Source organism: Thalassophryne amazonica, chromosome 17 (genome assembly GCF_902500255.1).
Source record: "Thalassophryne amazonica chromosome 17, fThaAma1.1, whole genome shotgun sequence".
NCBI classification, from domain to species: Eukaryota; Metazoa; Chordata; class Actinopteri; order Batrachoidiformes; family Batrachoididae; genus Thalassophryne; species Thalassophryne amazonica.
Window position 1 is genome coordinate 9,719,612 of NC_047119.1, and position 25,571 is coordinate 9,745,182.

At 40.2% G+C, this 25,571-nt stretch overlaps 1 protein-coding gene across 4 annotated transcripts in view; it reads left to right on the forward strand.

Moving 5' to 3' along the window:
• The window catches only part of arhgef28a (Rho guanine nucleotide exchange factor (GEF) 28a), a 127,751-nt gene that overhangs the window by 22,607 nt on the left and 79,573 nt on the right, over window positions 1-25,571 (forward strand). For all 4 annotated transcript variants that reach the window (XM_034192392.1, XM_034192394.1, XM_034192393.1 and 1 more), the window contains exons 3-9: window positions 4,411-4,561; window positions 6,948-7,322; window positions 14,396-14,585; window positions 18,559-18,739; window positions 20,353-20,419; window positions 21,278-21,324; window positions 24,737-24,800. In XM_034192392.1, the coding sequence (XP_034048283.1) occupies window positions 4,411-4,561; window positions 6,948-7,322; window positions 14,396-14,585; window positions 18,559-18,739; window positions 20,353-20,419; window positions 21,278-21,324; window positions 24,737-24,800 (1,075 nt within the window). The remainder of the gene's footprint in view (window positions 1-4,410; window positions 4,562-6,947; window positions 7,323-14,395; window positions 14,586-18,558; window positions 18,740-20,352; window positions 20,420-21,277; window positions 21,325-24,736; window positions 24,801-25,571) is intronic.

The following is a 25,571-nucleotide window of genomic DNA, read 5'->3' on the forward strand; positions in this document are numbered from 1 at the left end:
TCTCACCGCCCAGACGTCTTGCTTCTGTTACCCGAGGCAGACGACACACACAGAGATACAGTTAGGATCAAACAAATTTTGCCTGATCAAATTGTTCCTGTGGAAAGCAATATTTCTGCTACTGCTGCTGCTGATGGTGGTTATTACAATCACAGCAGGAACCGCATCCACTGTGCAGAAGTGAAAATAGACCTAAAGGATATTATGAGTAACTGTTCACATCTGTTCTTGTGTCTCCCTTAAATCTTTAAATCAAATAGCTGGAAGATCATATAAAAAAAATCATCAAACTAAGTCAAACACCAAAGAAAGACAAGTTACATGTATTACATGTAACGTGAAAATGTGTTTCACCTGAAAGTCTGTGGCATTTATAGGTTGGCTGAGCATGGTGGAGCATGGGGAAGTATGATGAACCAAACCCGGATAACCCCCCCTCCCCCCAATCTTGCTTTTTACCAAAAAACCCTTTGTTTTATTAACCCTCTGGGGCCGACGCCGTTGTATACGACGGCTAAGACCAAGCTTTACTAAATTATAAATAACTTTTTAATGATATGAGATAGAAACTTACTTTTTTTTTGCTGAAAAGTTAACTCCGCAGACTTTCCAGCCAGCCATCGGTCATCTTTGTACTCCTCATAGAAGCTGTGTGATGATGTGCGCAATGTGAGTGTCCAATCGGAATTGGTTCACTGTCACATGGTTTTCCAAAATCCAATTGTAGGGCAGATTTACCTCACGTGAAAAGCCAAAGATCGTTTTCAGGTGTGATATGTTACTAGTTGGCCTGGTTGAATAGCCCCCTGGGTGCTCCAATTAATACATACTATTCGAGTGCACCCTGCACCATTACGCAGAGCGAAAGTGAAAGCAGACGGAGCAGACGGAGAGCCTCTGATGACAATCTCACGTGCTCAAACAAAGAAAGTGTAGCCATCAGGATTGCTCCACTCGTTTGCATGTGAATGTTACTGGATAACTCTGTTGCTTTCTCTGCGTAAAGCACTGTTTACCATATCAAAATAACAAAACGCATAGATCATTTTGTATATATTGCTCAAAATGTGCATTTGTATTTATTGTTTGAACTTTTTTGTTGTACAGTCTTTCACACAAGACCTCAAATCACCTTTATAAAGTGTCAAAACAGTTGTTTATTAGATTTTGCTGTGTGTTTTGAATATATGTGTGTGGAAAATTATTTTTTGCTTTATTTTTTCATTTCTTTTTCTGATTTTAAACCTTTATTACACTTATAAAACACAACAAAAACATATATGTTCTCAAAGCACAGGTTGTCCTGAAAAAAGAGACATAAAACTTGATTGAGGGATGCAGGGAGAGCTGTTAACAGCAATAATAAAACATTTATGCCAGGCGAGTGAACTGTCCAAAAAATGCCCTCGGACCCCAGAGGGTTAATGCATATTGTTGTGGACTGGGTGGTGGTTTCATATTGGGTGGTTTAGGTGTGTACAAAGGTTGGTTGACATCCTGACTCAGTAACTGTTCCACTATTAGTGAAGCTAATATCACCAAGCTACCTGCTAATTAGGGCTATCTTACAAATTCAATGATAGGAAATTTTCACATTGACGGTTGTCAAAATGCAGTCAAGTTCACCATAGTGTGGGTCCCCAGCTATTGGGGCCTCAAATCATCTTGCAAGCACCCACTACCTGTCACTCAGAGCTTCCACTTATTCATACCTTTGTGGTTTAAAATTGCTTAAACTGATGAGTTATTTAAAAAATGGGCAAACTAGCTTAAAGTGATAAAAAACATTTTTTGTACGTGTTTATTTCTGCTGTAAAATTGGGGATTTTAACATTGTATTATATGGGGAATGACTCGTTTTGCTAGCCACCAAGTGGCACATCAAGGAACTGCAAGATTTGGCAGTTGGCTTCATTTTGTAGCACTGGAGGTTGTTACTTGCTAAATTTGAATGAATGAAATTCCCATTTTCCTGTGTAGTGCATGGGACTGGAAACTGGACCTTGACATTTTGATTGGTGACTGATCTCAATCACAATCAAATCGCTTCTTCCCATCTGTAGGCTCATTGTTTCTGCAAGACTGGATAAAATCAGATTATGCACATTTTTATCTTGTGAGCATAGATGCATCCGTACAAACACAGGTACATACAGTACAAACATACTTAAAAAACAGACCAAAGCAGTCACAAGAGTGCATGTCTACAGCAGTGTCACTAAAAATAATAAAACTTCTGGATTTGCATTTGGATACTTTGGAGTTGGATGAGTTTGCATCCAGAGGTTTGAGGTCACCTTACAGAGGCTGCAGTTGCAGATGGTGCAGTCGTCATGTTGATAGTGAGTTTTGTTGTACACAAACACAAAATCCCGGCATTACATTTGGTTTAGTTATTAACCACTGATGCCCGCTTAGAGCACCTTTGTGAGAAATCAGGAAGACCGAATTAACCACGAGCTGAGATCTTATCTTTTTGTGGGAAAACAAACAGTGATAACAGTAACAGTGGTAGCTATGTACTAACCTTGTGGAGCAAACCTGTTAGCGCACACAAGGAGTCACACCTCTATTATCAGCCTAAACCGAATGAAGTGAGATTCGGCATTTTTTAAATTTCCTCCCGTATCCAAAGACGTGCAAGTTAGGTGAATTGGAAACCTTTAAATTGACTGTAGGTGTGAATGTGTTTGTTTATATGTGGCCCTGCGACAGACTGGAGCCCTGTCCAGGGTGCACCCCGCCTCACACCCTATACCTTCCCATGCCCTTTCCATCAAATGTGGAATGGTTTGTTTTGGAAAAGATCAAGGTTGTTGTGGTCAAAGGTCAATTTATATTTTCACTCTTATGCCCACCAAGCTTGGATCACAGATGTAGGTGGATTCTGAAACGGAAGGGCAAGGTCATATTTGGCAAACGGCAATCGTAGGGGCCAAGTCTTATCTGTCTGTCTGTTTGTTCCAGGTCCTTTTACTAATTTTTACCAAATGTGGTATGCCAAGTGTACTGTGTGTGTGTGTGTATATATAGTAAAACGTGCCTAAACTGTCATCATATGTACTGGATATTAGCACTCACCGGACAAAAGCAAAAGTCCCAATGCTTTTGTATGGTTTTCTATGTAATAAACACCATAATGGATTTTGTATAACGGAATTTCACTCACATTGGACAAAACGTCCTGTACCATCACAGTGCATTTTCAGTTAAAAACCCTTCTCATGTACCGGACAGTGCAGTCTGGATGTGCCCAGTAACAGAGGTATGAAATTAAGTTACGCATTGACACGAGCCGATTATAGGAAAGTGAGCACTGTAATTCCGTGATTAAAAGTCCGGCCGTATATTTTTTCAAACTGCTCAGACAGGGGACCTAAACGAGGAAGGCTGTAATTCAAGGCCGGTGATTATTAACAAAATGCTGCTTGTTGCCTGTACTGAAATATGGTGTTAAATTTCACACACATCCCTGGGTGTGACAAACCAAAATGCTTTAGATCAGAGCCCTCTGTGGGGCTGCGAACCTGTGCACCTGCTGAATCGGAGACCACAAAGGGCTGCGATATGTCACTTTTACATTTTTCCTCTCCCATCATATTTTAAAAGCTTTTACAGTTCGCACGCTGATTACATATCGATCATGGATCAAATGCATTTGGCAGAAAAGTCCGCAAATATGACCAAGTTTACAACATGGAGTCAGAAAAAGATGGTCAAATGACCCGCAATTCATGGAGGAAATTGTACATACCTTACTGTTGGTTGTTAAGTTGATTGTATAAAGAAGTAAAGCTTGTTGAGGGACAAATTAATCCAGAAAAAGCCACTGTTCCTGTGGCAAATTGACACGACAGAGAACTTTAAAAGGGTTACGTGCGCATCGATGTCACTGCATGGCCACACAGAGTTGCAGAAGCATAAATCAGGCTTAGCGGACTTAGAAAAAAGAGTGACTTATGCAAATATAATCTTTTTAATGCACGTAATGTCCGGCGCTTATTTTTTTTAGATGAAGTTTTGACCCGGTTATTTAATGAGGCAGTTCCCATTTGGGACCTGCCTCAGGATTCATTTGGCGCCTCCTGACTGTAACTAATCTGTTACATACATATTTATATGTATAAAGGATTTTGTAAATTTTCTGCATGTAATGGATTTTGTCCGTTTTATACGTATAACTGATTTCCATTATAACGGACAAAATTCTCTGGTCCACCTGAATTCATTATATGCGAGTTTTAGTGTGTGTGTTTGTGTGTGTGTGTGTGTGTGTGTGTGTGTGTGTGTGTGTGTGTATGTATATATATATATATATATATATATATATATATATATATATCACATCATCATCAGTTAAATAACACTGTTATAACCACAAGTGAATAGATTTATCTTTTCTCATTCCAGGGACAAGTGGAGTCTCGAAAAATGTTACAAGCTGGAGACCACACTCCTGAAGATGCAGAGTTTTATGTAGTTGTACAAGGTTCAAGACTTACACATGTGACTACAGCAAACAGAGGAAGTGATGGACGCACTCTTTGTTTCACTGTTCCTGGTAGGTCCTTCAGTCAAACTTTAACCTCATTTGAAATTCTGTTATTGGGGCAGTTTTGTGATTATGAGTTCCGCTGTTTGCATTTACCTTTACTATAGTCTAGCAATGGAGGAAATCATTAGCAGCATTAGTGGGAAATATGATATGATCACTTTTATAATCCACACCGGCTGCAGAATTTGGGTAATGTGTATTTGGGAAGTTGTCGCTTAATTGATCATTAATGAGATGAACGGGCACTTTACCTTCACCCAGCCCTTTTGGAAATGGCTGTAGGTACGTGACTAAAAAAAAGCAAGTGTGCTTATGAATCCTTACATACAGTATAACTTTGTTCAGGCTGTCACTTCAAATCAGATTTATTGCATATCTGATTGAAATCTGATCTCACTGAATGACTGTCCACGTTATATAGCAAGTAACCAGATCTGATCTGTGTCCATGTGCTAATCCACATTTTCTGTCTTACTCACTTTGCTTGCAATAGTGACAAATTAACGTCCAGCAGAGCACGTAGGCGGAGTGTGGAGCAGCATGTTCGTGGGGAAAAAGTGGCAGTGGCTGTGGGGGGAGAGAAGAGTTCTCCCATACAGCTCCCCCCTGAGGGTGGTGTGAAAAGTCACAGATGTACACAACACACCCAGAATCTGATCTGAGTGTTCAGACCAAAGTGGATTTGCAAAAATGCAGTTTGAATCATTTTTCAAACCACCTACAACTGAGGCTTGAAACAATTAAGAAAGAACTAGCGTGTTGCCCGTGGAGATCCACGGGCTCGAGATTGGGTAGTGTTTATATCATAGTTAGCTGACATTTTTCAAAAGTGGTAATAAATTAAGCAAAGCTTGTATAATGAGTTGGAATGGCTTGTGAGTCCAGAATGCTTTTAGAACCTTAGACCTCAACAATTTTTATAAGAGGAACTAAACCCTTTTATTTCCTATTAATTATGTAATTTTTTTAGTGTTAATTTACTGTCTTAATGTAGTTATAAATTGGGTTCTTGTTATCATATACACACTATTTTTATATTATTATTATTATTATTATTATAATATTTTATTTTTACTTCTGTTTTGTCATTTGATTTTTAAATGGCCCACAATGGAAATAAGTGTTTTCACTTTCTTGTGTTATCCATGTATTTTTAACATATTTACAATTACATTATGTACTTACATTGAACTTACTAAATAACATTACGCAGGCATGCTTTTAATATAAAAATGATTTACCGGCCCTTGCTGGAATGGCATGTTAGGCCAGAATGTAATTAGCAACTTTAGCTAATATCTGTAGTTTCTCCAAAAATATTAGTCCAGTCAGTGTTCCATTTTGGTGCTGTTCATGCTTGACCCAATACTTAAGCATACCAAACGGCAAATGTCAGCTCACCCCAGTCACACGTATGCAGAGGTTTTTTTTTTTCTGCATTCTGCTGCAAGCAGGTGCTTTTAATTTTTACACACACCCAAACAGAGACCTGGTGGAAGACATCAAAAGCAGTACTCTTTTCACTCATGGTAACGACAACATGACACATAACTAAACTGACGAAACCAACTGAACTACAAAAACACAATAAATCAATAACAGTAACAACACTGTTAAACTAAAATGAACCACAATAACAACATTTAAAACCCCCAAACCCCAAACTCCCATGGTTCATTGCAGCACAGTGTCCATTGTTTACTGGTTAGCTACAATTGCTAAAATATTAGTTCTGTCAACTTTCTGTTTTTGCAGTTTTCATCCTTGACCCAAAATACATAACCATACCAAACAGCAAATCTCGACTCTACCATTTCTGTGTGATTAAAGCCGCACGCATACACGCACATGCGCACCAAGAGGCCACTTGGCTATTATAAGATTAGATGTATATCATGCGGAGTTTACATGTTCACACCGTGTTTTTTTGTGGGTTCCCTCTGGGTGCTCTGGCTTCCTCTCACATCCAAAGAGACGCAGATTAAGTAGGGGGATTGAAAACTTTAAATTGTCCGTAGATGTGAGTGCGAGTGTGAATGTGTCTGTTTATCTATATGTTGCCCTGCGTCAGACTGGTGCCTTGTCCAGGGTGTATGCCACCTTACGCCCTTATGACTGTTGGGACAGGCTCCAGCCCCTTGCAACCCGATCTTGGATAAGCGGTTAAAGATGAGTGTGTGTGTGTGTGCATATTATGCGATTTTTGACCATTCAGATTTGCAACATAGAATCAGATTAAATTGGATATTCACATAAATTAGATTTTTACTGGCAGTCTGAGCAAGGCCAAAGACCTACAAGAACTCTTCAAGTTTCCTTCTTTGCCTGACATTATAAACAGTAGTTCTCTTCACATCCTGAGCCAAGACATGATTTTCTTTGCTTCCCACAGGTCATGATCGTGCAGAAGTTGTTGCTGTTACTTCCTACTTCCACACAGAGGACCAAATTGTGTCATGCGGGATTGAAGAATCTCTTGAGTATATCAGAGATGTTGCCCAGGAAGCAGCAGAGTACCTGAGTGTAAACAGCGACCAGTTTGGCCCCAAGAGCTACCTAGAAGTCCTGAAGAGGTTTTCCACATGTATACAGGAAACAGATGATGAGCTTTCTGGTGGACACTTTGATGGTGATGAGGATGAGCAGCTCAGACTAAAGGCCAGAGACAAGACTGGTCTCAGGCATCTGGATGAGAAGATTACTCAGGCAGTGGCAAACATGGATTACCCTCAGCAGTGGAAAACGACTGATAATCAGTCTAGAGAAGGTAGGAAGTGAGAGGTTTTACAGGGCCACAGGATTTGTGTACACAAATGCTTGCTTCCTTTATTCTGGGGCCATTCTAACAGTCCTGCTTCTGCACATTGTGTTGTAGTAAGTAGGAATACAGCTTTAAAACTTCAAGAAATAAACCAGCTGAAACACATCAGCAGAATAAACAAGAGCCATTTATATAAATTTCATTTAGTAATACAGAATTGTTAAGAATGTTTTGACACAAATCCAAAAGGTTTTTGTCAACTCTGCTCAGGCAAAACATTAGAGGATTGGAGAAAACCTCACAGAAACAGAGAATGTCTGCAGCTTGTCAAGTTCAGGGCAATTCATTTGTTTAATACATTTTTATTGTTGCAGTTCAATGCAAGCAAGAGATAGACTCTCATAGCTTAACAGCGTACTGTGGGTTCATATCAGTTTATGTTCTGTATGTCAGGCCAGGTTTGGGAACATGTACTGATGCTGTGCAATGGCATATCCACTGCACTACATAACCACTGCCCAAGTAGAGATCTGCTTCATTCTCAGCTTGTGAACGTTGACATTTATCCGGTGCAACCAGGTGATATGTGCCATCCCTTTGGCCTCTTGCAGTTGCTGTGGTCCTCAACAATGAGGCACCTGCATGCTGGATAATGCCCAGAGAAACGGACCACGTGGCCAAAATGTTGTAGGAAACTTTCCCTCATGATGCAAGTAGTACATCTCATCTGAGTCTCCCTAAGTAACCATATGTTTGACACAAAATTATTCCAGCGGTACTCAGCAGTTTTCTCTGAAGAAACCTGGTGTCAAATGTGTCCATCATTGCCATCATTGGCTGTATGGTTGTGAGTTTCCAAAGCTCACAACCATAGTCAGTCTAGAAGCTACACGACCCTGAAGACTTGGACATTTATTTTGGAAGATATTGGCATCACCAAACAGCTGTGTCCAGTGGCGTCATGAGTCTATAAGCTCTAGTACAGGGGTATTAAACTCCAGTCACAGATGTACACTGGTCCTGCAACTTTTAGATGTGTCTCTGCTTCAACACACCTGAGGTCAATTAATGAGGTCATTAGCACCACTCTGGAGAACTTGACTGCATACTGAGGAGGTAATTCAGCCAGTTTCTTCCGGTGTGTTGGAGCAGGGACATCTAAAAGTTGCAGGACACCGGCCCTTTGGGACTGGAGTTGAATACCCCTGCTCTAGTAGGTTTCAAACCAAATAAGCTACACGACCTTGAAGACTTGGACATTTATTTTGGAAGATATTGGCATCGCCAAACAGTTGTGTCCAGTGACGTCATGAGTCCATAAGCTCTAGTACAGGGGTATTCAACTGCAGTCACAGATGTACACTGGTCCTGCAACTTTTATATGTGTCTCTACTTCAACACACCTGAGGTCAATTAATGAGGTCATTAGCAGCACTTTGGAGAACTTGACTGCATACTGAGGAGGTAATTCAGCCAGTTTATTCAGGTGTGTTGGAGCAGGGACATGTAAAAGTTGCAGGACATCAGCCCTTGGGGACTGGAGTTGAATACCCCTGCTCTAGTAGGTTTCAAACCAAATAAGCTACACGACCTTGAAGACTTGGACATTTATTTTGGAAGATATTGGCATCGCCAGACAGTTGTGTCCAGTGACGTCATGAGTCCATAAGCTCTAGTACAGGGGTATTCAACTGCAGTCACAGATGTACACTGGTCCTGCAACTTTTATATGTGTCTCTGCTTCAACACACCTGAGGTCAATTAATGAGGTCATTAGCAGCACTTTGGAGAACTTGACTGCATACTGAGGAGGTAATTCAGCCAGTTTATTCAGGTGTGTTGGACCGGGGACATCTAAAAGTTGCAGGACACCGGCCCTTGGGGACTGGAGTTGAATATCCCTGCTCTACTATAAGATAGACCTCGCATGATCTGCAGAATCATCCAACCTGCCGGGCAGAGTCGCTGGGCTCTAAAGCTGAAGCAGTTAATGCTGTTATACCTCTTCAGTCAGTTTAGAGTCGTCACGCAGATCTGTGTATCTATTAAATCACTTCCCACAATCCTCCTCTTCAGCACACTCCTACTTCTTTTTACAACAGCTGTGTTTGAGTTGTTTCTGGCATCCCACCTCAGATCTTCTTGAGGATTTTTCTTCATTTCAAAATTGTGCAATCAAGAAATTAGATACATTTTCATGTTTCCAGTGAGATGAATTAGGAATTCATCACACACTTCGTTGTCACTTGACATTTCCAGATTTTGTTCTGCTTTGAAATTACTCAAAAAGGGAACCAAGACATATTGGCGAGCGCAACAAATTCACATCCTGTTCAACATTTTTTTGTCAGTCACCTACCACCTGAGTTTGAAAGTATTATGTGTGTACATGTGTACCACTTTGAAAAGGGAAATATTCATGCAAAACATGAGTGGATACAAATGCAAAACAGTTGTCCCCATTCCTGAGAAATATGACAAGGGCATTCTTGTCTGTTGAGCTTTGCATGAAAAATATGTTCTTTATTCACTCTTAGTAACTGGGTCATAATTAACGGTGCCATTGTGGAGCTGACGGAGTGTTTCAGTTCAACTCAGAATGCCTGCAGCAAATTGGAGGGAAAAGAGAAAATAACAGTTGAATTCTTCTGCACATTGTTTTCAGACTGGAGAGATGGTACCATGGCAACTTTCAGCTCTCACCCACACTTACAGAGTAGGCCTGAAGGTAGAGTAGATCCGATCTGCTATGAAACAGTCTTTCATCTGGTGCTTACAAAACATCCACCTGTTGGATGTGCCAAGACGATACTAAGATGTTCCCACATACTGGGACTCGACTCTTAGGTCTTTTGTGCATATGAACGCAACATTCAAAGCCACAGGCAGCCGTGAGTTAAGACTAGCAAGGAATTGTTTTGAGTCGTTCGTACTTCTTGTTTATACTGTCTTCTGCTTGAGTACACATGAGGCAGGATGCATCAACAGTCCTTGGCAGGTGTTGGCGCAGTGAGAAATCCTGTTTTTCGAGATAATATTTTGATATACAACAGGATATAATGTAATAGTGGATGTAATTCTTTCATTCGTGTGTATGTTGTGTGCATACAAGTACAGTAGTTTGTCTGTAGGGAGGCACATACAACACATGTGGATCAAAGGATGAATGCTTTCATACAGTGAATGTAAAGAAAATGTTACTGTTGTTTTTAATGTGAAACTGCACTCACTGATGTGGTCCTAAATAGGCCTGTCATGGTAGTTTCTATATCAAATTATTGTACATTTTGTGGACATGACGTGAGAATTTTTGTCTGTTGTGTTTACACATGTGTACGTAAAAATACCATCACCACAATTCCAGAATAAATAGCACGGTTTTCACATACTGTATGCTAATCTAAATCTGAGCAGGTGGAGCAGGAGCTGGGCCTGCCAATCTGTAGATTAGATTAGATTAGATAGAATTTTAGGAATCCCTTGGGAAGACTCCCTCAGGGAAATTGAGTTTCCAGCAGCATTGTATAGCAGCACACAGGGTAAGAAGCACACAGAGTATCAAAAGTGAAAGTAAAAAACAATTTATAAATATAAATACCAGAAATACTGCTTGTGCAGTCAGATCTCAGAAGCTAAGCATTGCGGGGCGTGGTTAGTACTTGCATGCGAGACCTCTTTGGAACACCAGCTGTGTGTGTTTCTCCAGGTTGCACTGGAGTTGTATCATGAAGGGCATCCGGCGTAAAACTTGTGCCAACTACCAATGCGGATCTGACTGTATCCGCTGTGGTGACCACAAACACAAAACAGGAGCACCTGAATGGACAACAGTAACCAGACATACTGCTTGCTAGTGGTTTACTGGCTACTACTGTTCCTCTCCTTCCCGTCCTCTGTCTTCCTGTTACTTACTTACTCCTCCCAATGAGTGAGGAGTTGTACAGTCTGATGGCCTGAGGGACAAATGAGTTTTTCAATCTGTTGGTCCTGCACTTGGGAAGGAGCAGTCTGTGGCTGAAGAGGCTCCTCTGGTTGCTGATGACAGTGTGCAGACTGGCATCGTCCATAATGTCCAGCAGTTTGTCCAGTGTTCTCTTCTCTGCCACCGTTACCAGAGAGTCCAGCTTGTAGCGCTGTGTTTGAATCCTGGTCATGCTATCTGTCTGTGTCCTTAGACAAGACACTTAATCTGCAATCTGCATTGCTGGGGAAGTAACCTGCATCAGACTGGCATCCTATCCAGGGGGAGTCACAGGCTATGGGATCCAGGGATCCAGAGCATAGGCACTGATGGGCCTCTTGGCCTATACAGGACTCATTTAATCTAATCTGAATGGAAAACTAACCTTACATGGAGACATCTCTGTCATTTTGGCCGTGCTGTTACTGTTGTTGTCTTTTCTCTGTGTCTGAGTTTCACAGCAAATAGTTACACGCACAGAGTTACAGTGAAGCAGGTGAAGATAATGAAGTCTTACTTTGAAATTGTGTAATTAAATCATTGGTTGCGTAAAACACTCTTAAAATGGCGATAATCACTTTTATCGAAATTAATTAAATAGTTACTGTGATCTGTTTCTTCTTAAAATGGGCTCGCCAGGAGATAACGTGTTAGTTGTACATGATGACAAGGACGGTGTTCATTTCAGTCAGTAACACAGCAGCATTATATATCTTTAACCAGTGATGCCGGTAACGCATTACTCTAATGTAACCACTTTTTTCAGTAACAAACAATCTAACGCATTAATCTTTCCAAATCAGTAATCAGATTAAAGTTACTTCTCCAAGTCACTGTGCGTTACTATTGTTTTTGCATTGCGGGTCGATAGCAGCATTAAACTTGGTCCGTGGGCAGGGGGTCGGGGTTCGACTGAACTGCCCACTTTAAGCGAGCTGTGAGCTTTTCATCCGCGGTTTTCTGCAGTAGCTCGTCCTCACCTCTTAAAGCGCGGTGACAACAGCACACCTGCACTGAGCTTTACAAAGACATTTTTATGCTTTTTTTTCTCCTTTATTTGGAATTCTGAGCTGAGCTGCTCCATATCTGCTGCTAAAAACAGCTGATCCTCCGCGACGTGTCAACAACTAACACTATTTTCCACTCAAATGCACCTAAACTCTCTTTCTGAGGACCACATGATGTGAAAACGCAATAAAACTTTCTTACCTGTAAATCTGGTCCTGTTTTCTGCATAAATAAATGTTATCCATTCTTTGTGCTCAATCGCCAAAGCAGGGGCGAATCCAGATGGAATGGGGGCGTGGGGCAAGGATGTGCCCCCCCACAACACCCCTAGATTAAAGGTCCAGTTTTGAAGCCTTTTTTTTTACTACAACTACTAATACTACTTATAATAATAATAATTTTGACAAGTAAAATGTTTAGAGAGAATTTAAATGTTAGAAAAATGTTAGAAAGAATTTATTAGTTACATTCATAAACAATGTAGGTTAGAAATTGCAAGTTTTACTGTTACAGTGCTGTCAACAGTTAAATATGAGGTCAAGAAAGAGGTCTTTATTTTACTTTTTATAAAAAAAAGTATTTATTTTCATTGAAGTCAAGAAAGCGTGACTATAAAGTGATTTTTGGCACAACAAGTATCACTGTCATGTTGAGGTGGCAGAGGGTTGTCGGCAGCTGGGGAACGTAACTAAAAAAGTAACTAGTAATCTACGTTTACAGTTGAGTAATCAGTAAAGTAACTAAGTTACTTTTTCAAGGAGTAATCAGTAATTGGATTACTTTTTCAAAGTAACTGTGGCAACACTGTCTTTAACAAAACAAGACATTAAGTAGAAAGGAACACACAGCACATTTAGCACAGTGGTGACCAATATTGGATCTCCACAAGTAGGGCCTGTCCCGTCCCCCCCACCCCCCCACCCCCCCACCTTTATTTGTACCCTGTAGATCCTGGACTTCAAGTACCTGTTACCTACAGAAGTTCTGCAATGACTGTGGTTGTTGGAGGCAGCAGAGGTCAATGTCAGCTTTATTTATATAGCACATATACACAGCCAAAGGTGTCCCAAAGTGGTTCACAGTAAAATAGGCGCAACAATAAAAACAATAAAATCAACAACAATAATACAGTGGAATGAAACTGATAAAAGACCTAATAAAAGTGGTTTTACTCAGCCAAAGGCCAAGGTGAACAGGTGAGACTTAAGAAGCTTTTTAAAATGGGAAAGGCTATTGGCAGTCCGTAGCATGAAAGGTAGTGCGTTCCACAATGTCGGAGCCACTCGATCTCCTCTAGTTTTTAGGACGGAACATCGATAAGCGTCCATCTGATTCACCGATCAAAGGTGAGGATGTGTCACTGTAGAAGGTGGTGCACAGGTTTGTGGACTGCTGGGAGTGGAACCACCTGCAGCTCAGTACCAGCAAAGTGAAACACCTAGTGGTGAACTTTAGGAAATCCAGAACTCCAGCTACTTGGCTTCCATCCAGGGGGAGACGGTGAAACTAGTGCAAGATACAGATACCTGGTAGTTTATTTGAGCATTAAATTGGGCTGGACCAAATCTCTGCTGCTGTGTAATGAAAGGGAGAAGTCGCTGTTTTTCCTGTTCAGGCTCTTTTTCATGTTCAGGATCTGTGGTTCCATGGTACAGATATCTTATGAGTCGGTGGTGGCCACTGCCATTATCTACTAGCCTGATGACAATGGACACCAAGAACCTTAATAAACTCATTCAAAACACGATTCACTCCCAGGGATGTAGCTGGACTTTCTAAATGTAGTTGTGGGTAGGAAGATGTTGTCAAAACTCCTCCCTCTTGTGGACAACACTTTTCTACCCTGTACATAATGTTCTGGCTGGACAGACGAGCATGTTTAGCCAGAGACTCAGAATGATTAAGTGTTCCACTAACACCACAGGAGGTCTTTCCTTCCTGCAGCCAACCAGTTATATTTCCCTCATCCTTCACTTTCTGTTGGATTGAACAATTTTTACAAGTTCTAATCACTGCCATGACTAAGAAGTGACATAAATGCAGAACATAAATATTCTCAGTCATTATTTTCCAAATTTAATGTCTGTTTTCCTTTATATCTTCACTGTAGCTGCTGATCATCAACCCAAAGAGACTCTCCTTCATCTTGCGGTGCGTTTGGGTTTGGTCCATCTGTCTCGTTTTCTAATACATCAACCAAAAGGGCAACGGGACTTGACCTTAACCAATCAAGAGGGAAATACACCACTGCAGCTTGCTTTAAAATATGGAGAACTTGGAATCTTCAGGCTTCTGGCAACGTGAGATTTTATGTTCTGGTTAATGTTTTAGTCAAATAAATTTTTAACTTGTGAGTCTGCTTCTAGTAATCATTCCTAAGCAGGTACACATAACCTGTAGAATAATGTGAACATGGGAATAGTTTCACTATAAAACACTGTACTGAAGTTCTGTTAAAAGTACAGGTTGATCCAAAAAAAAAGACACAGAACCCATAAAAATTGTATTAAATCCTACAACAGTCCAGTAAATTCCTTGAAATTTGCTGCAGATCTTGCAGGAGTCCCATTGTTGGTAATCTGCACACAACATAATGAAACACTTTTTGGGTTACCGGCCGCTAAACCTATGTCATGGTGCAGCGGCCGTTGTAGTCATCAGCATTGCCGTCTATTGTGATATCTCAAAAACTGATACAACCCCTGGCAAAAATTATGGAATCACCTGCCTCGGAGGATGTTCATTCAGTTGTTTAATTTTGTAGAAAAAAAGCAGATCACAGACATGACACAAACCTAAAGTAATTTCAAATGGCAACTTTCTGGCTTTAAGAAACACTATAAGAAATCAAGAAAAAAAATTGTGGCAGTCAGTAACGGTTACTTTTTTAGACCAAGCAGAGGGAAAAAAATATGGACTCACTCAATTCTGAGGAATAAATTATGTAATCACCCTGTAAATTTTCATCCCCAAAACTAATACCTGCATCAAATCAGATCTGCTCGTTAGTTTGCATCTAAAAAGGAGTGATCACACCTTGGAGAGCTGTTGCACCAAGTGGACTGACATGAATCATGGCTCCAACACGAGAGATGTCAATTGAAACAAAGGAGAGGATTATCAAACTCTTAAAAGAGGGTAAATCATCACGCAATGTTGCAAAAGATGTTGGTTGTTCACAGTCAGCTGTGTCTAAACTCTGGACCAAATACAAACAACATGGGAAGGTTGTTAAAGGCAAACATACTGGTAGACCAAGGAAGACATCAAAGCGTCAAGACATAAAACTTAAAGCAGTATGTCTCAAAAATCGAAAATGCACAACAAAACAAATGATGAACGAATGGGAGGAAACTGGAGTCAACGTCTGTGACCGAACTGTAAGAAACCGCCTAAAGGAAATGGGATTTACATACAGAAAAGCTAAACGAAAGCCATCGTTAACACCTAAACAGAAAAAAACTGTTATGTGTCGAACGCGGTCGGACCACCGACCCAGCGTTTGACAGGACCCAGCATGAAATAAGCAGAGCACGGTTCAAAAGATAACAGAATTTAATAATTATAATGAGTGCAGTGATAAACAACCAAAAATGTCCACGGTCTGGTGAGGTGAAAACACGGCGCGCTCTCAGCAGCGCAAACGGTCCGGAGCCACAGCAGTTCCGACCCAGGGACCCCGCCGACACCCCCCAGGTGGCCGCGACAAACCGAGTCTCAGGAAGTGTGCTGAAGAGCGTGAGACCTCACCCAATCCTCCTTCACAGACTGTGGCGTCAAACCTGGAGCGGTCTCTGCGTCCGTAATGGTGAGATTGTTCTCCTGACGTCGATCTCACACGTCTGCTCACAAGGTCGAGTCTCTGGCAATCACACACTGTGCATTCAAGGTTTAAGTGCAGCAATCTCTGATCAAGACAGAATACACCACAGCTGTGAGCCCTGATGACCTGCATGTGAAAACAAGCCTCAGGTGTTCAGGGTGAGGTCCTAATACTCAGCCACTCAGTCCTGAATGCATACCACCTGGTGGGAGAAACAGAAAACAAAAACCAAGCCAGCCAAACACCCCAGCACACAACAAAAACAAGGTTACAATGGGCTAAGGAAAAGCAATCGTGGACTGTGGATGACTGGATGAAAGTCATAGTCAGTGATGAATCTCAAATCTGCATTGGGCAAGGTGATGATGCTGGAACTTTTGTTTGGTGCCGTTCCAATGAGATTTATAAAGATGACTGCCTGAAGAGAACATGTAAATTTCCACAGTCATTGATGATATGGGGCTGCATGTCAGGTAAAGGCACTGGGGAGATGGCTGTCATTACATCATCAATAAATGCACAAGTTTACGTTGATATTTTGGACACTTTTCTTATCCCATCAATTGAAAGGATGTTTTGGGATGATGAAATCATTTTTCAAGATGATAATGCATCTTGCCATAGAGCAAAAACTGTGAAAACATTCCTTGCAAAAAGACACATAGGGTCAATGTCATGGCCTGCAAATAGTCCGGATCTTAATCCAATTGAAAATCTTTGGTGGAAGTTGAAGAAAATGGTCCATGACAAGGCTCCAACCTGCAAAGCTGATCTGGCAACAGCAATCAGAGAAAGTTGGAGCCAGATTGATGAAGAGTACTGTTTGTCACTCATTAAGTCCATGCCTCAGAGCAGGGGTGGGCAACCTGTTCCAGAAAGAGCCATGAGGGTGCAGGTTTTCTTTGCAGCCACTGACTCCACCAGGTGATTTCACTGATTAACTGATTCCATCTGCTCAAAGTGATATTAATCAGTAAAATCACCTGGTGGAGTCAGTGGCTGCAAAGAAAACCTGCACCCTCATGGCTCTTTCTGGAACAGGTTGCCCACCCCTGCCTCAGAGACTGCAAGCTGTTATAAAAGCCAGAGGTGGTGCAACAAAATACTAGTGATGTGTTGGAGCGTTCTTTTGTTTTTCATGATTCCATAATGTTTTCCTCAGAATTGAGTGATTCCATATTTTTTTCCCTCTGCTTTGTCTAAAAAAGTAACCGTTACTGACTGCCACAATTTTTTTTCCTGATTTCTTATAGTGTTTCTTAAAGCCAGAAAGTTGCCATTTGAAATGACTTTAGTTTTGTGTCATGTCTGTGATCTGCTTTTTTTCTACAAAATTAAAACAACTGAATGAACATCCTCCGAGGCCGGTGATTCCATCATTTTTGCCAGGGGTTGTAAGTTTTTTTCTAATTTGGCAGGGATGTAATACGGGTCATTGACATTGTTCCCATTTAAAAATCATATTCATAGATCGTTTGGAAATGGTGGCCCTTTTTATAATGAAAATAGCCATTTTGAGCACTTAAAGGCAATTTTCTGGAAAACTGATTTGTCAAGGGCATAATATGGGTCCTTGACATATTTCTGGTCAAAACATTATAGTCATAGAGTCACTTGTTTGGAAATGGCGACCATTTTTATGCTGAAAACAGCCAATCTGGGTATTTGGACTCAATTTTCTCAAAAACTGTCATAACTTTTCTTTTAATTTAATAAGGGCACAATATTGTTCATTGACATTGTTCTTGTCTCAAAATTATTTGGCTAGATTCGTTCATTTGCAAACAGCAGCCATTTTTGCCACAAAAATGGCCATTTTTGCCTTGGGTTTAATTGAGTCGGTTACCCACAAGGCCCTTGGCACTCTAGTTTTAGAAGCTGCTGAGAACTGCTTCCATATATATGATTAACCATTATTTGTAAGGAAAAGCCACTTAAACTAATAGTATATTGTTTAGAGACTCAAACTGTGTTTGTGTTAGAGTTCGTCTTAAAGATGCACGTTAATAAAACACATCCATAAATCAAATTAAAAAATCAAAGAAAGTGACCACAAATGACAATCATCAGGCTTAAGAGATCATATTTCACACTTAAATACATGGATATTTTTGCCAAATGCTCTTGCATACAGTTACATGCAAATGTTTGATACAGATTAATTTAAAAATTAAGCACAAAGCTTAAGCTTAATTTAAAACTTAAAACACAACCAAATCAGCATTTACTTCCAATGTATATGTGCATTGCAGCTAAAGTATGCACAGACTGAGCCTGAGAACGTCACAGAAAATACAAGAGAAAGGGGCAGACAAAGCACACAAATGACTTAAGAAAAAATAATCATGATGAGTGATGATAACGCTGAATCACTCCTTTCTGCCCTCATTAAATTTGCTCTACGTTGACATTTCACATCCTCTATGATTTATTTTTGCACTCTGCTTCAGTCCTCCAGGTCTCACAGCTGGTCCGGTTCCATGCGTGTGGTCCAACACTTCCCACATGCTGAGATTTTGTCCTGGGACGGACTCCCTGACCCTCACGCTGCAGCAGGCTCCCGGCGGCAACCCTCAGGACAGCATCACGGTCTTGCGAGACAAACTAAGAGACATTAGCATCGTCAAATTGGTGAGCGCAGACAACCAGTGATATCTTGAGTGCAAATCTTTATTATTATGGTGTCTGTCGCTGAAGGCCAGACATGCTTAAGAAATATTCCCATATATCTCTGTTTGTGATGTAATGTGTTGTTGCTGTCACGATAAGGGCCATTTACAGGTTTTGCCTGGGCTTGTATAAACATGAAACCCTTAACTCTCACACGCTCAACATGATAAGAGTCGGGCAAGTAACAGTCAGAGGGCATGCAGGCTAGACATAAAAAAGGCATGCTGCTCAAATTCTAAACTTGCATGATGCTGTTGCATCACTGCACTTTTATTTGCTGTAAGATAAAATAATTTCATCTCCCGCTGTAAGTTGTTTGGATGTTCTAATGTGCCATTAATACTCACAAAAGAATGCAACCCATTTTTTTCATGCATTTTGCCAAGATAATCCATCCACATGGCTGGTGTGGCACATCCCTTAATGAAGGGAAATAAATATTTCTTTTATGGGCTACATTTCCGCAGTTAACGAGCCACCTGCATGCTCCCTTACAACCTGTGACATCCTTGATTCTGATTGGCACTTTCATGATTTGCCCTGAGTTGTGACACTGCTTTCATAGATTACATGTGCTCCAATTAGTGCAGCGCATAACTGAATAAATCGTTCAAATGGTGATGCAAGCACCGAATTTGGCAGAAATACACCTTAAACATTACCATTTTGAAAAAACAGAGTGTCCACTTGAATTTTTAATAGGCAGCCAGGTAGGGGTCAATTAAAGAATTACACAGGGGTCAAAATTAAAAGATGCTCCAATCATATTGACAACTATCCCACATTATTTGTCTGATCTCAGAGATTCCGAAAAGGTATAGTTTGGACTATCTGTGACTGAATGCAATGAAGTTATGGGGTAAAAACAGTGAGAATGGAGAAAAAGGTCAATTTCAGTTTGTACAGGGGTCAAAGGTTAAAGTTCCTTATGTCTGTCAGGTCAAGTATAAAAGTGTTGGGAAAATTCAAACAGTTTTATTTGCATGTATACAGAACAAAATAATGGCAATAAGTGGAGAAATAACTAAATGACTGACTGTGGAAATATAAAGTGCAAGAACTGAATAAATTATGTAGAAGGGTGCTCAGGGGACGTAGACCCATGTAAAGGCAAATAGTCCTTTCTGTTATGATATTCCTTTCTAGGCCTATTTTTCACAGTGAAGTGACTGAATTAAGATATTACGAAACAAAAATGAGAGAGGGGAGACTGACATTGTTTCGGTATATGCAGAGGAGGGATGTGGGGTATATAGGGAGAAGGATATTGACGATGAAGCTGCAACGCAGGAGGAGAAGATGCCCAAGGAGGTTTATGGATGTGTTGAGAGAGGACATGCAGGTGGTTGGGGTGGCAGAGAAAACACAAATTTACTCTCTCCACCCAAGTTCATAATTTATTATTAATTTCAGTTATTTATACGAGGGTAGGCTGAAAAGTTCTAAGGCTCACTATGATGCAGTTAATGCATTACTCCTTCATGGGGAGCCTTAGAACTTTTCAGCCTACCCTCGTACCCTGTTGTGATGACTATTGACTATGACTGTTGTGTGACTGAGCTTTATTTTTTCAGATCACTATGCTCAGAGCTGATACTGAAGTATTAAAGGGTGACGATGAAAACATCTTACTTGATGAAGGTAAGATGAGTCACACAACAAACATTAAATACGAGTACTTTAGCTAACATTCATGCTAATAGCGCCTGATGTATTCCATTACAATGGCTGGAAGTACTTTTTTCCTGATGTTGCTTAAATTACAAGAGTGTGTTTACCCACAATATGACGTGATGAAGAGATTAGCTCCGTCCTGACGGCTGCATCAGCCGTGTTTTGTGTCTTTGTCATGCGGCCGCGTGAGCGCAGTGTGTTACATGAACCGGGAAAAACAAAACGTCACACACACGCAAAGAAATGAGTGTAAACACACAGGCAGCAGAGGTGGACACAGGATCACATGCGCTTTGGACAAATCTGCATGTGCACAGATGCGTGTGTCATCGCTGACAGGAAGAGCTCAGTGTTTACGGTTTGTGCAAAATAAGCCGACATAAAATCACTCAGCAAACATGTGAGCGGTCAAACATTTGTTACTTGCGACAGCTGAACTTTCTTGATTACTGCCATCGTTTCCTCCTTCTCTCTCGCTCACACTCATTATTTATCTCTCACTTAACCTGTTTACGGTAACCATAGAGACGGCAGGCGATATCGACTCGGAGCAGGAAGTGTACCTCAGTATTGACCTTAACTCCGTCCTAACTTCAGCAAACGTCTGTTAAGCTTCTCAAAATAACAACCTCACAGTAGGGAGAATGTGCTCCTCCTCTTGCTGTGGACGTGCACATCATCTCACTGGCCAGCTTCCCATTCCTGGATAGCAAAGTCATATCTGAAAGACCTGATTTCATGCCATCGAGATGACTCTTCCTGTGAGCCTGATGGTGTTTGCGCATCACACAGCATCTTCTAGTTAAGTATTTTTACTTTGTGCAGGCTTGAGCATGGAGCTCAGTGGAGAAGAGCACACGTTGTTGGACAATGTGAGTACACGCAAATGCATGTTTGAGTGTGTTACAGTGAATGTGTGGTGTGAGCATTTATGTTTTAGGGATGTACCATGTCATGTTTTCATGAAAATTTAGTAAGGTATGTCTTCGATAATACATTCTAATTCTAAGGTAGAACTCTACTAGTGCATACGAAGGTATATATCAAAAAAAGAAGAGTAGAATAGAAGAGTAGAATAGAGTAGAGTGAAGCCACTTAGGTGCCTGGTTTTGAGAACCAGGGATGGTTATGTCCAATATAATACCGATACTGGACTCTTCAGTATCTGCCGATACTGATACAATATGGTTCTTCCTATCTTAAAACAACTACGTAGTCTGTTAAAAAAAAAAAATAATAATTTGTCTGGATATACTTTGCTAACTTAGATATGTAACAAAACATCAACTCAGACTGTGAAACAAATATCCTCCTTCCCTAAAAGAAAAAGTGATTCAAATGTGCAATGGAATCAGATAGGATTTTTTTAATTTCTGATATCCAATCCAGAATTTTGGCGAATATCAGACAAATACCGGTCCAAAATATCAGATTGGTGCACTCTAAATATTTTTGCCCATTTAGCTTGTTGCTGTTTCTTGTGCACACATCTTTCAGTCTTTGTTGTTTGTATCTGGACAGTGATGCAATTTGTTTTTTTTTACATCACCACAGTGGAGTTGAAATGAAAGAACCAAGATGTGCTGATGTAGACTGCTAGTTTTAATTCAAGAATTCAAAAAAAAAAATGCATTGGTCAATTACAATGGTTATTACAACCAGTTGTACACACAGTCCTTCCATTGTAATAAGTAATTGAACAAAGTAAATATGAGGATGATTGTTACTAGGGTTGAGTCGGATACTCTTTCAGACGAGTATCTGGTACGGATAAAGCATTTTTGATGAGTATGAGCATGATCCGAATAAAACTCATCAATATCTGTGCTCGTGCTGAAGGAAAATTCTCATTGGCTAACTGGCTGTCTTCACGCTCTGTGATTGGCCAATCACACACAGGGACCGCCCTTCCCTACACAGACATGTCTGTCTGCAGCTTCTCTCTCACACACAAACACACACAGACAGGATCTCTCTCTGTGCTTGGCTTGATTTTACCTAAGTTTTCTTCAGCTCACCTCTTTTTTGGCTTGTATGGTGAACTTGTTTCGTATCGTATGTGGTGCATTTGACAAGACAGAGCTGAAAACGGCTCGAGTTGCGTCGGTCACTGCCTCCACTGCGGTCGGGTTTTTTTTTTTTGTAAGCATTTGTTTGCTCTTAGTTTGGCTGGTGATATGAAGTCAGTTGGAAAACTTTGCTCGTACTGAACGTGGTGCTTTTGAGAAGAATACAGTGAACAAGGCTGACATATTATTTCCCTGTTTACCATCACTGGATGTTTGCATGAATCACCAAGTTTACACAGATCATTAAAAAATAAACAGTCTTACAGACCACTTACACACATACACACATATAGCTGAACACACAAAGTAGCCTATATTAATATTTTTTATTGAATATGGCTGCATGCAGTATCTGACACTTTCTCACTGCAGTTCATAAAAATAAATTTGTCTGTCGAACAACCTCTCTCACACACACACACACACACACACACACACACACACACACACACACACACACACACACACACACACACACACACACACACACACACACACACACACACGCCTTAATCAATATTGTGTAACTGTGTGAAAAAATGCCAAGAACATTAGGTAGTAAAAATAAATAAATCATTGAAAGAAAAAATCAGTTTGATCAAAAAAAATAAATAAATAAATAAATAAATTAAAAGTTGTGTTGATTATGACAACTCTTGTTCATGTATAACTCTTAAACAAGTTCTGAGTTTATATAAAAAAACTTGTTCTGTAAAATAGTTCCTTTACTATTGTGTTCAAAAACATTGAATCTCAATTCTGAGACTGTTCTATAAATATTCATTCATAGACTTAAGAATATTCATGTTCTGAGTTCGTAAAAACTTGTTCTGTAAATAGTTCTCTTACATTTGTGATCAAAAACAATGTTCTGATTAAAGGCTGTTTTGTAAATAGTTTTCAAATAAACAATAAATATAGCAACTTCTGATCAATCCATATCAATTTCAGACTAAATTTCAGGCTTAAAATAATGCACTGATTTAAGCCCTAGCCATTTCGGGGTAAACCACGCCCACTTTCAGTTTAGACCACGCTCACTACGAGCACAGATACGGATACAGATCATTTAGATGGTTGAACAGATACAGATACAGATAGTGGTGTACTCACTCATCCCTAATTGTTACCAGAAGTCATCCTGAGTTTTCAAAAACAGAGTTCCACCAGGTAAGTCTTTTATTGTATGATCAAGTCTTTGGGTAATTTGGGACTTTTGTAGTGTACTTTTATTATCGGCATTTATTATTTTATGATTGAAGTTTTGCTTATTGTTGTGATTCTTGGGAAAGCCCTATATACATAGTTATAAATATTATTGTTAATAACAAATGTGTGATTTCCATTCTATAATTGGCACCATAAATTTAAATCACAGGGCCTCCTAAACTAGTAAAAAAAAAACCTTGACTTGTACTCTGGAAAATACGGTATGTCTTGGACTGCATTTACATCAGTCATTAATAAATACAAACATGGCAGTGTATGGTAAATATAGTACTCCTGGAATAGGCAGTTCTCAAATCTGAATAACCCTGAAAGAACGAGATCAGTGAGGGAAGCCACCAAGACACCCATTACAACTCTGTAGTTTTTATCTGTTGCATCACTAGTTATACAGCTTCAGGGTGGAGTGGCACAGAGAAGGATTTTTTTAAGAAGATGTCCTCCAGAAAGCACATGAGATACTCAAACCTACAGTCGAGTAGATCTGTTTGCTTGTATGAAAATGCTTCTCGTTCTCTCCAGTATCTTCAATCATAGCCACATAACATTATAACTCCTTCAGAGTTGTCATGGATGTCTTGGTGGCTTCTCTCACAAGTCTTCTTCTTGCATGACTTTAGCAAGGAATTGTTTTAATCTGCCTTACGTACCAGATATTGGACATATGCAGGCTCCCAGTATAAATAGGATTAACAGTAAGCCTTATATTTAGTTTGTTCAGTTACCAAAAGTCTCTGACAGTCAAAGGCCTACGTACAAAAATGGCTGTAATTCCAAAATGGTGTGATATATTTGTTAACCCTCTTGAATTAATGCTGAAAATCTACACTACAAGCACCACTTGATTATTTAATTCTGGTTCCACTGCAGTTGTGTACAGAAGCAAAATTGACAAAATTGTGTTTCTGCCCATGTACTTCTGTACTGACTGTATAAATGGTAAACACGTTTAACTAAAAGCTTAAGGTTTTTCCTTGTTTGTTTTAAGGTTCTTGAAGAACAGCTTGTTCTCTCTTTGGATGAAGACGAAGAAGAACACTCATCCTCCACTGGTAATTCTCTTCATGATCATTCTCATCTATCTTGAGGTTTCCAGTTATTTGCTTCAGATACTGGCTCAGTAATCACAAGAGCACTTTATCCATGAAAAACCTTTTTTTCCAATTTTATTACATTAGGCCAATAATGCTCTGGAATATAATGCAGAAACAAAAACACAGAGCACATGTGTGGCTGCACGGAGCAGTGCTGAATAAACCTTCAGGAGTGGCAGAGCTCTGGGGGAATTTCTCCTGTTCTGCTTATCCTGACACAGAGTTGGATTTTCCCTTCCTTCAGACTTTCAAGACTTTTTTCACTTCAAAAGGTGGGCTGAAGAGCTTCACCCTTTCTGTTTCATGACTGAGGTCAAATACTCTGATCATACCAGATTCCATGAACAGCAGCGGTGGAGTTTGTTTCATTGCAGACCTACCTTCACACACAGTACATTTTCTGCCTCATCTTCTCCCCCACCTGGCACGCACCAGCGCACAACACAGCAAGTGTCATTGCTAGTTTCCAACTAACGTTTTTCCTTACCACTGTTGCCTGTGTTCTTGCTCTGGGGGTTAGTAAGGTTAGACCTTACTTGTGTGAAGCGCCTTGAGGCATCTGTGTTGTGATTTGGCGCTATATAAATGAAAATAATTTGAAATTTAAATTGTTTTGTGTTGCAAAACCTGTGCAATAACCCTGCATGTTTTGTGACATGATAGTGAAATACACAATTACACTGAACAACAACTTGCAGTGATTTATGGTATATTATCCCAAGTAAGGTG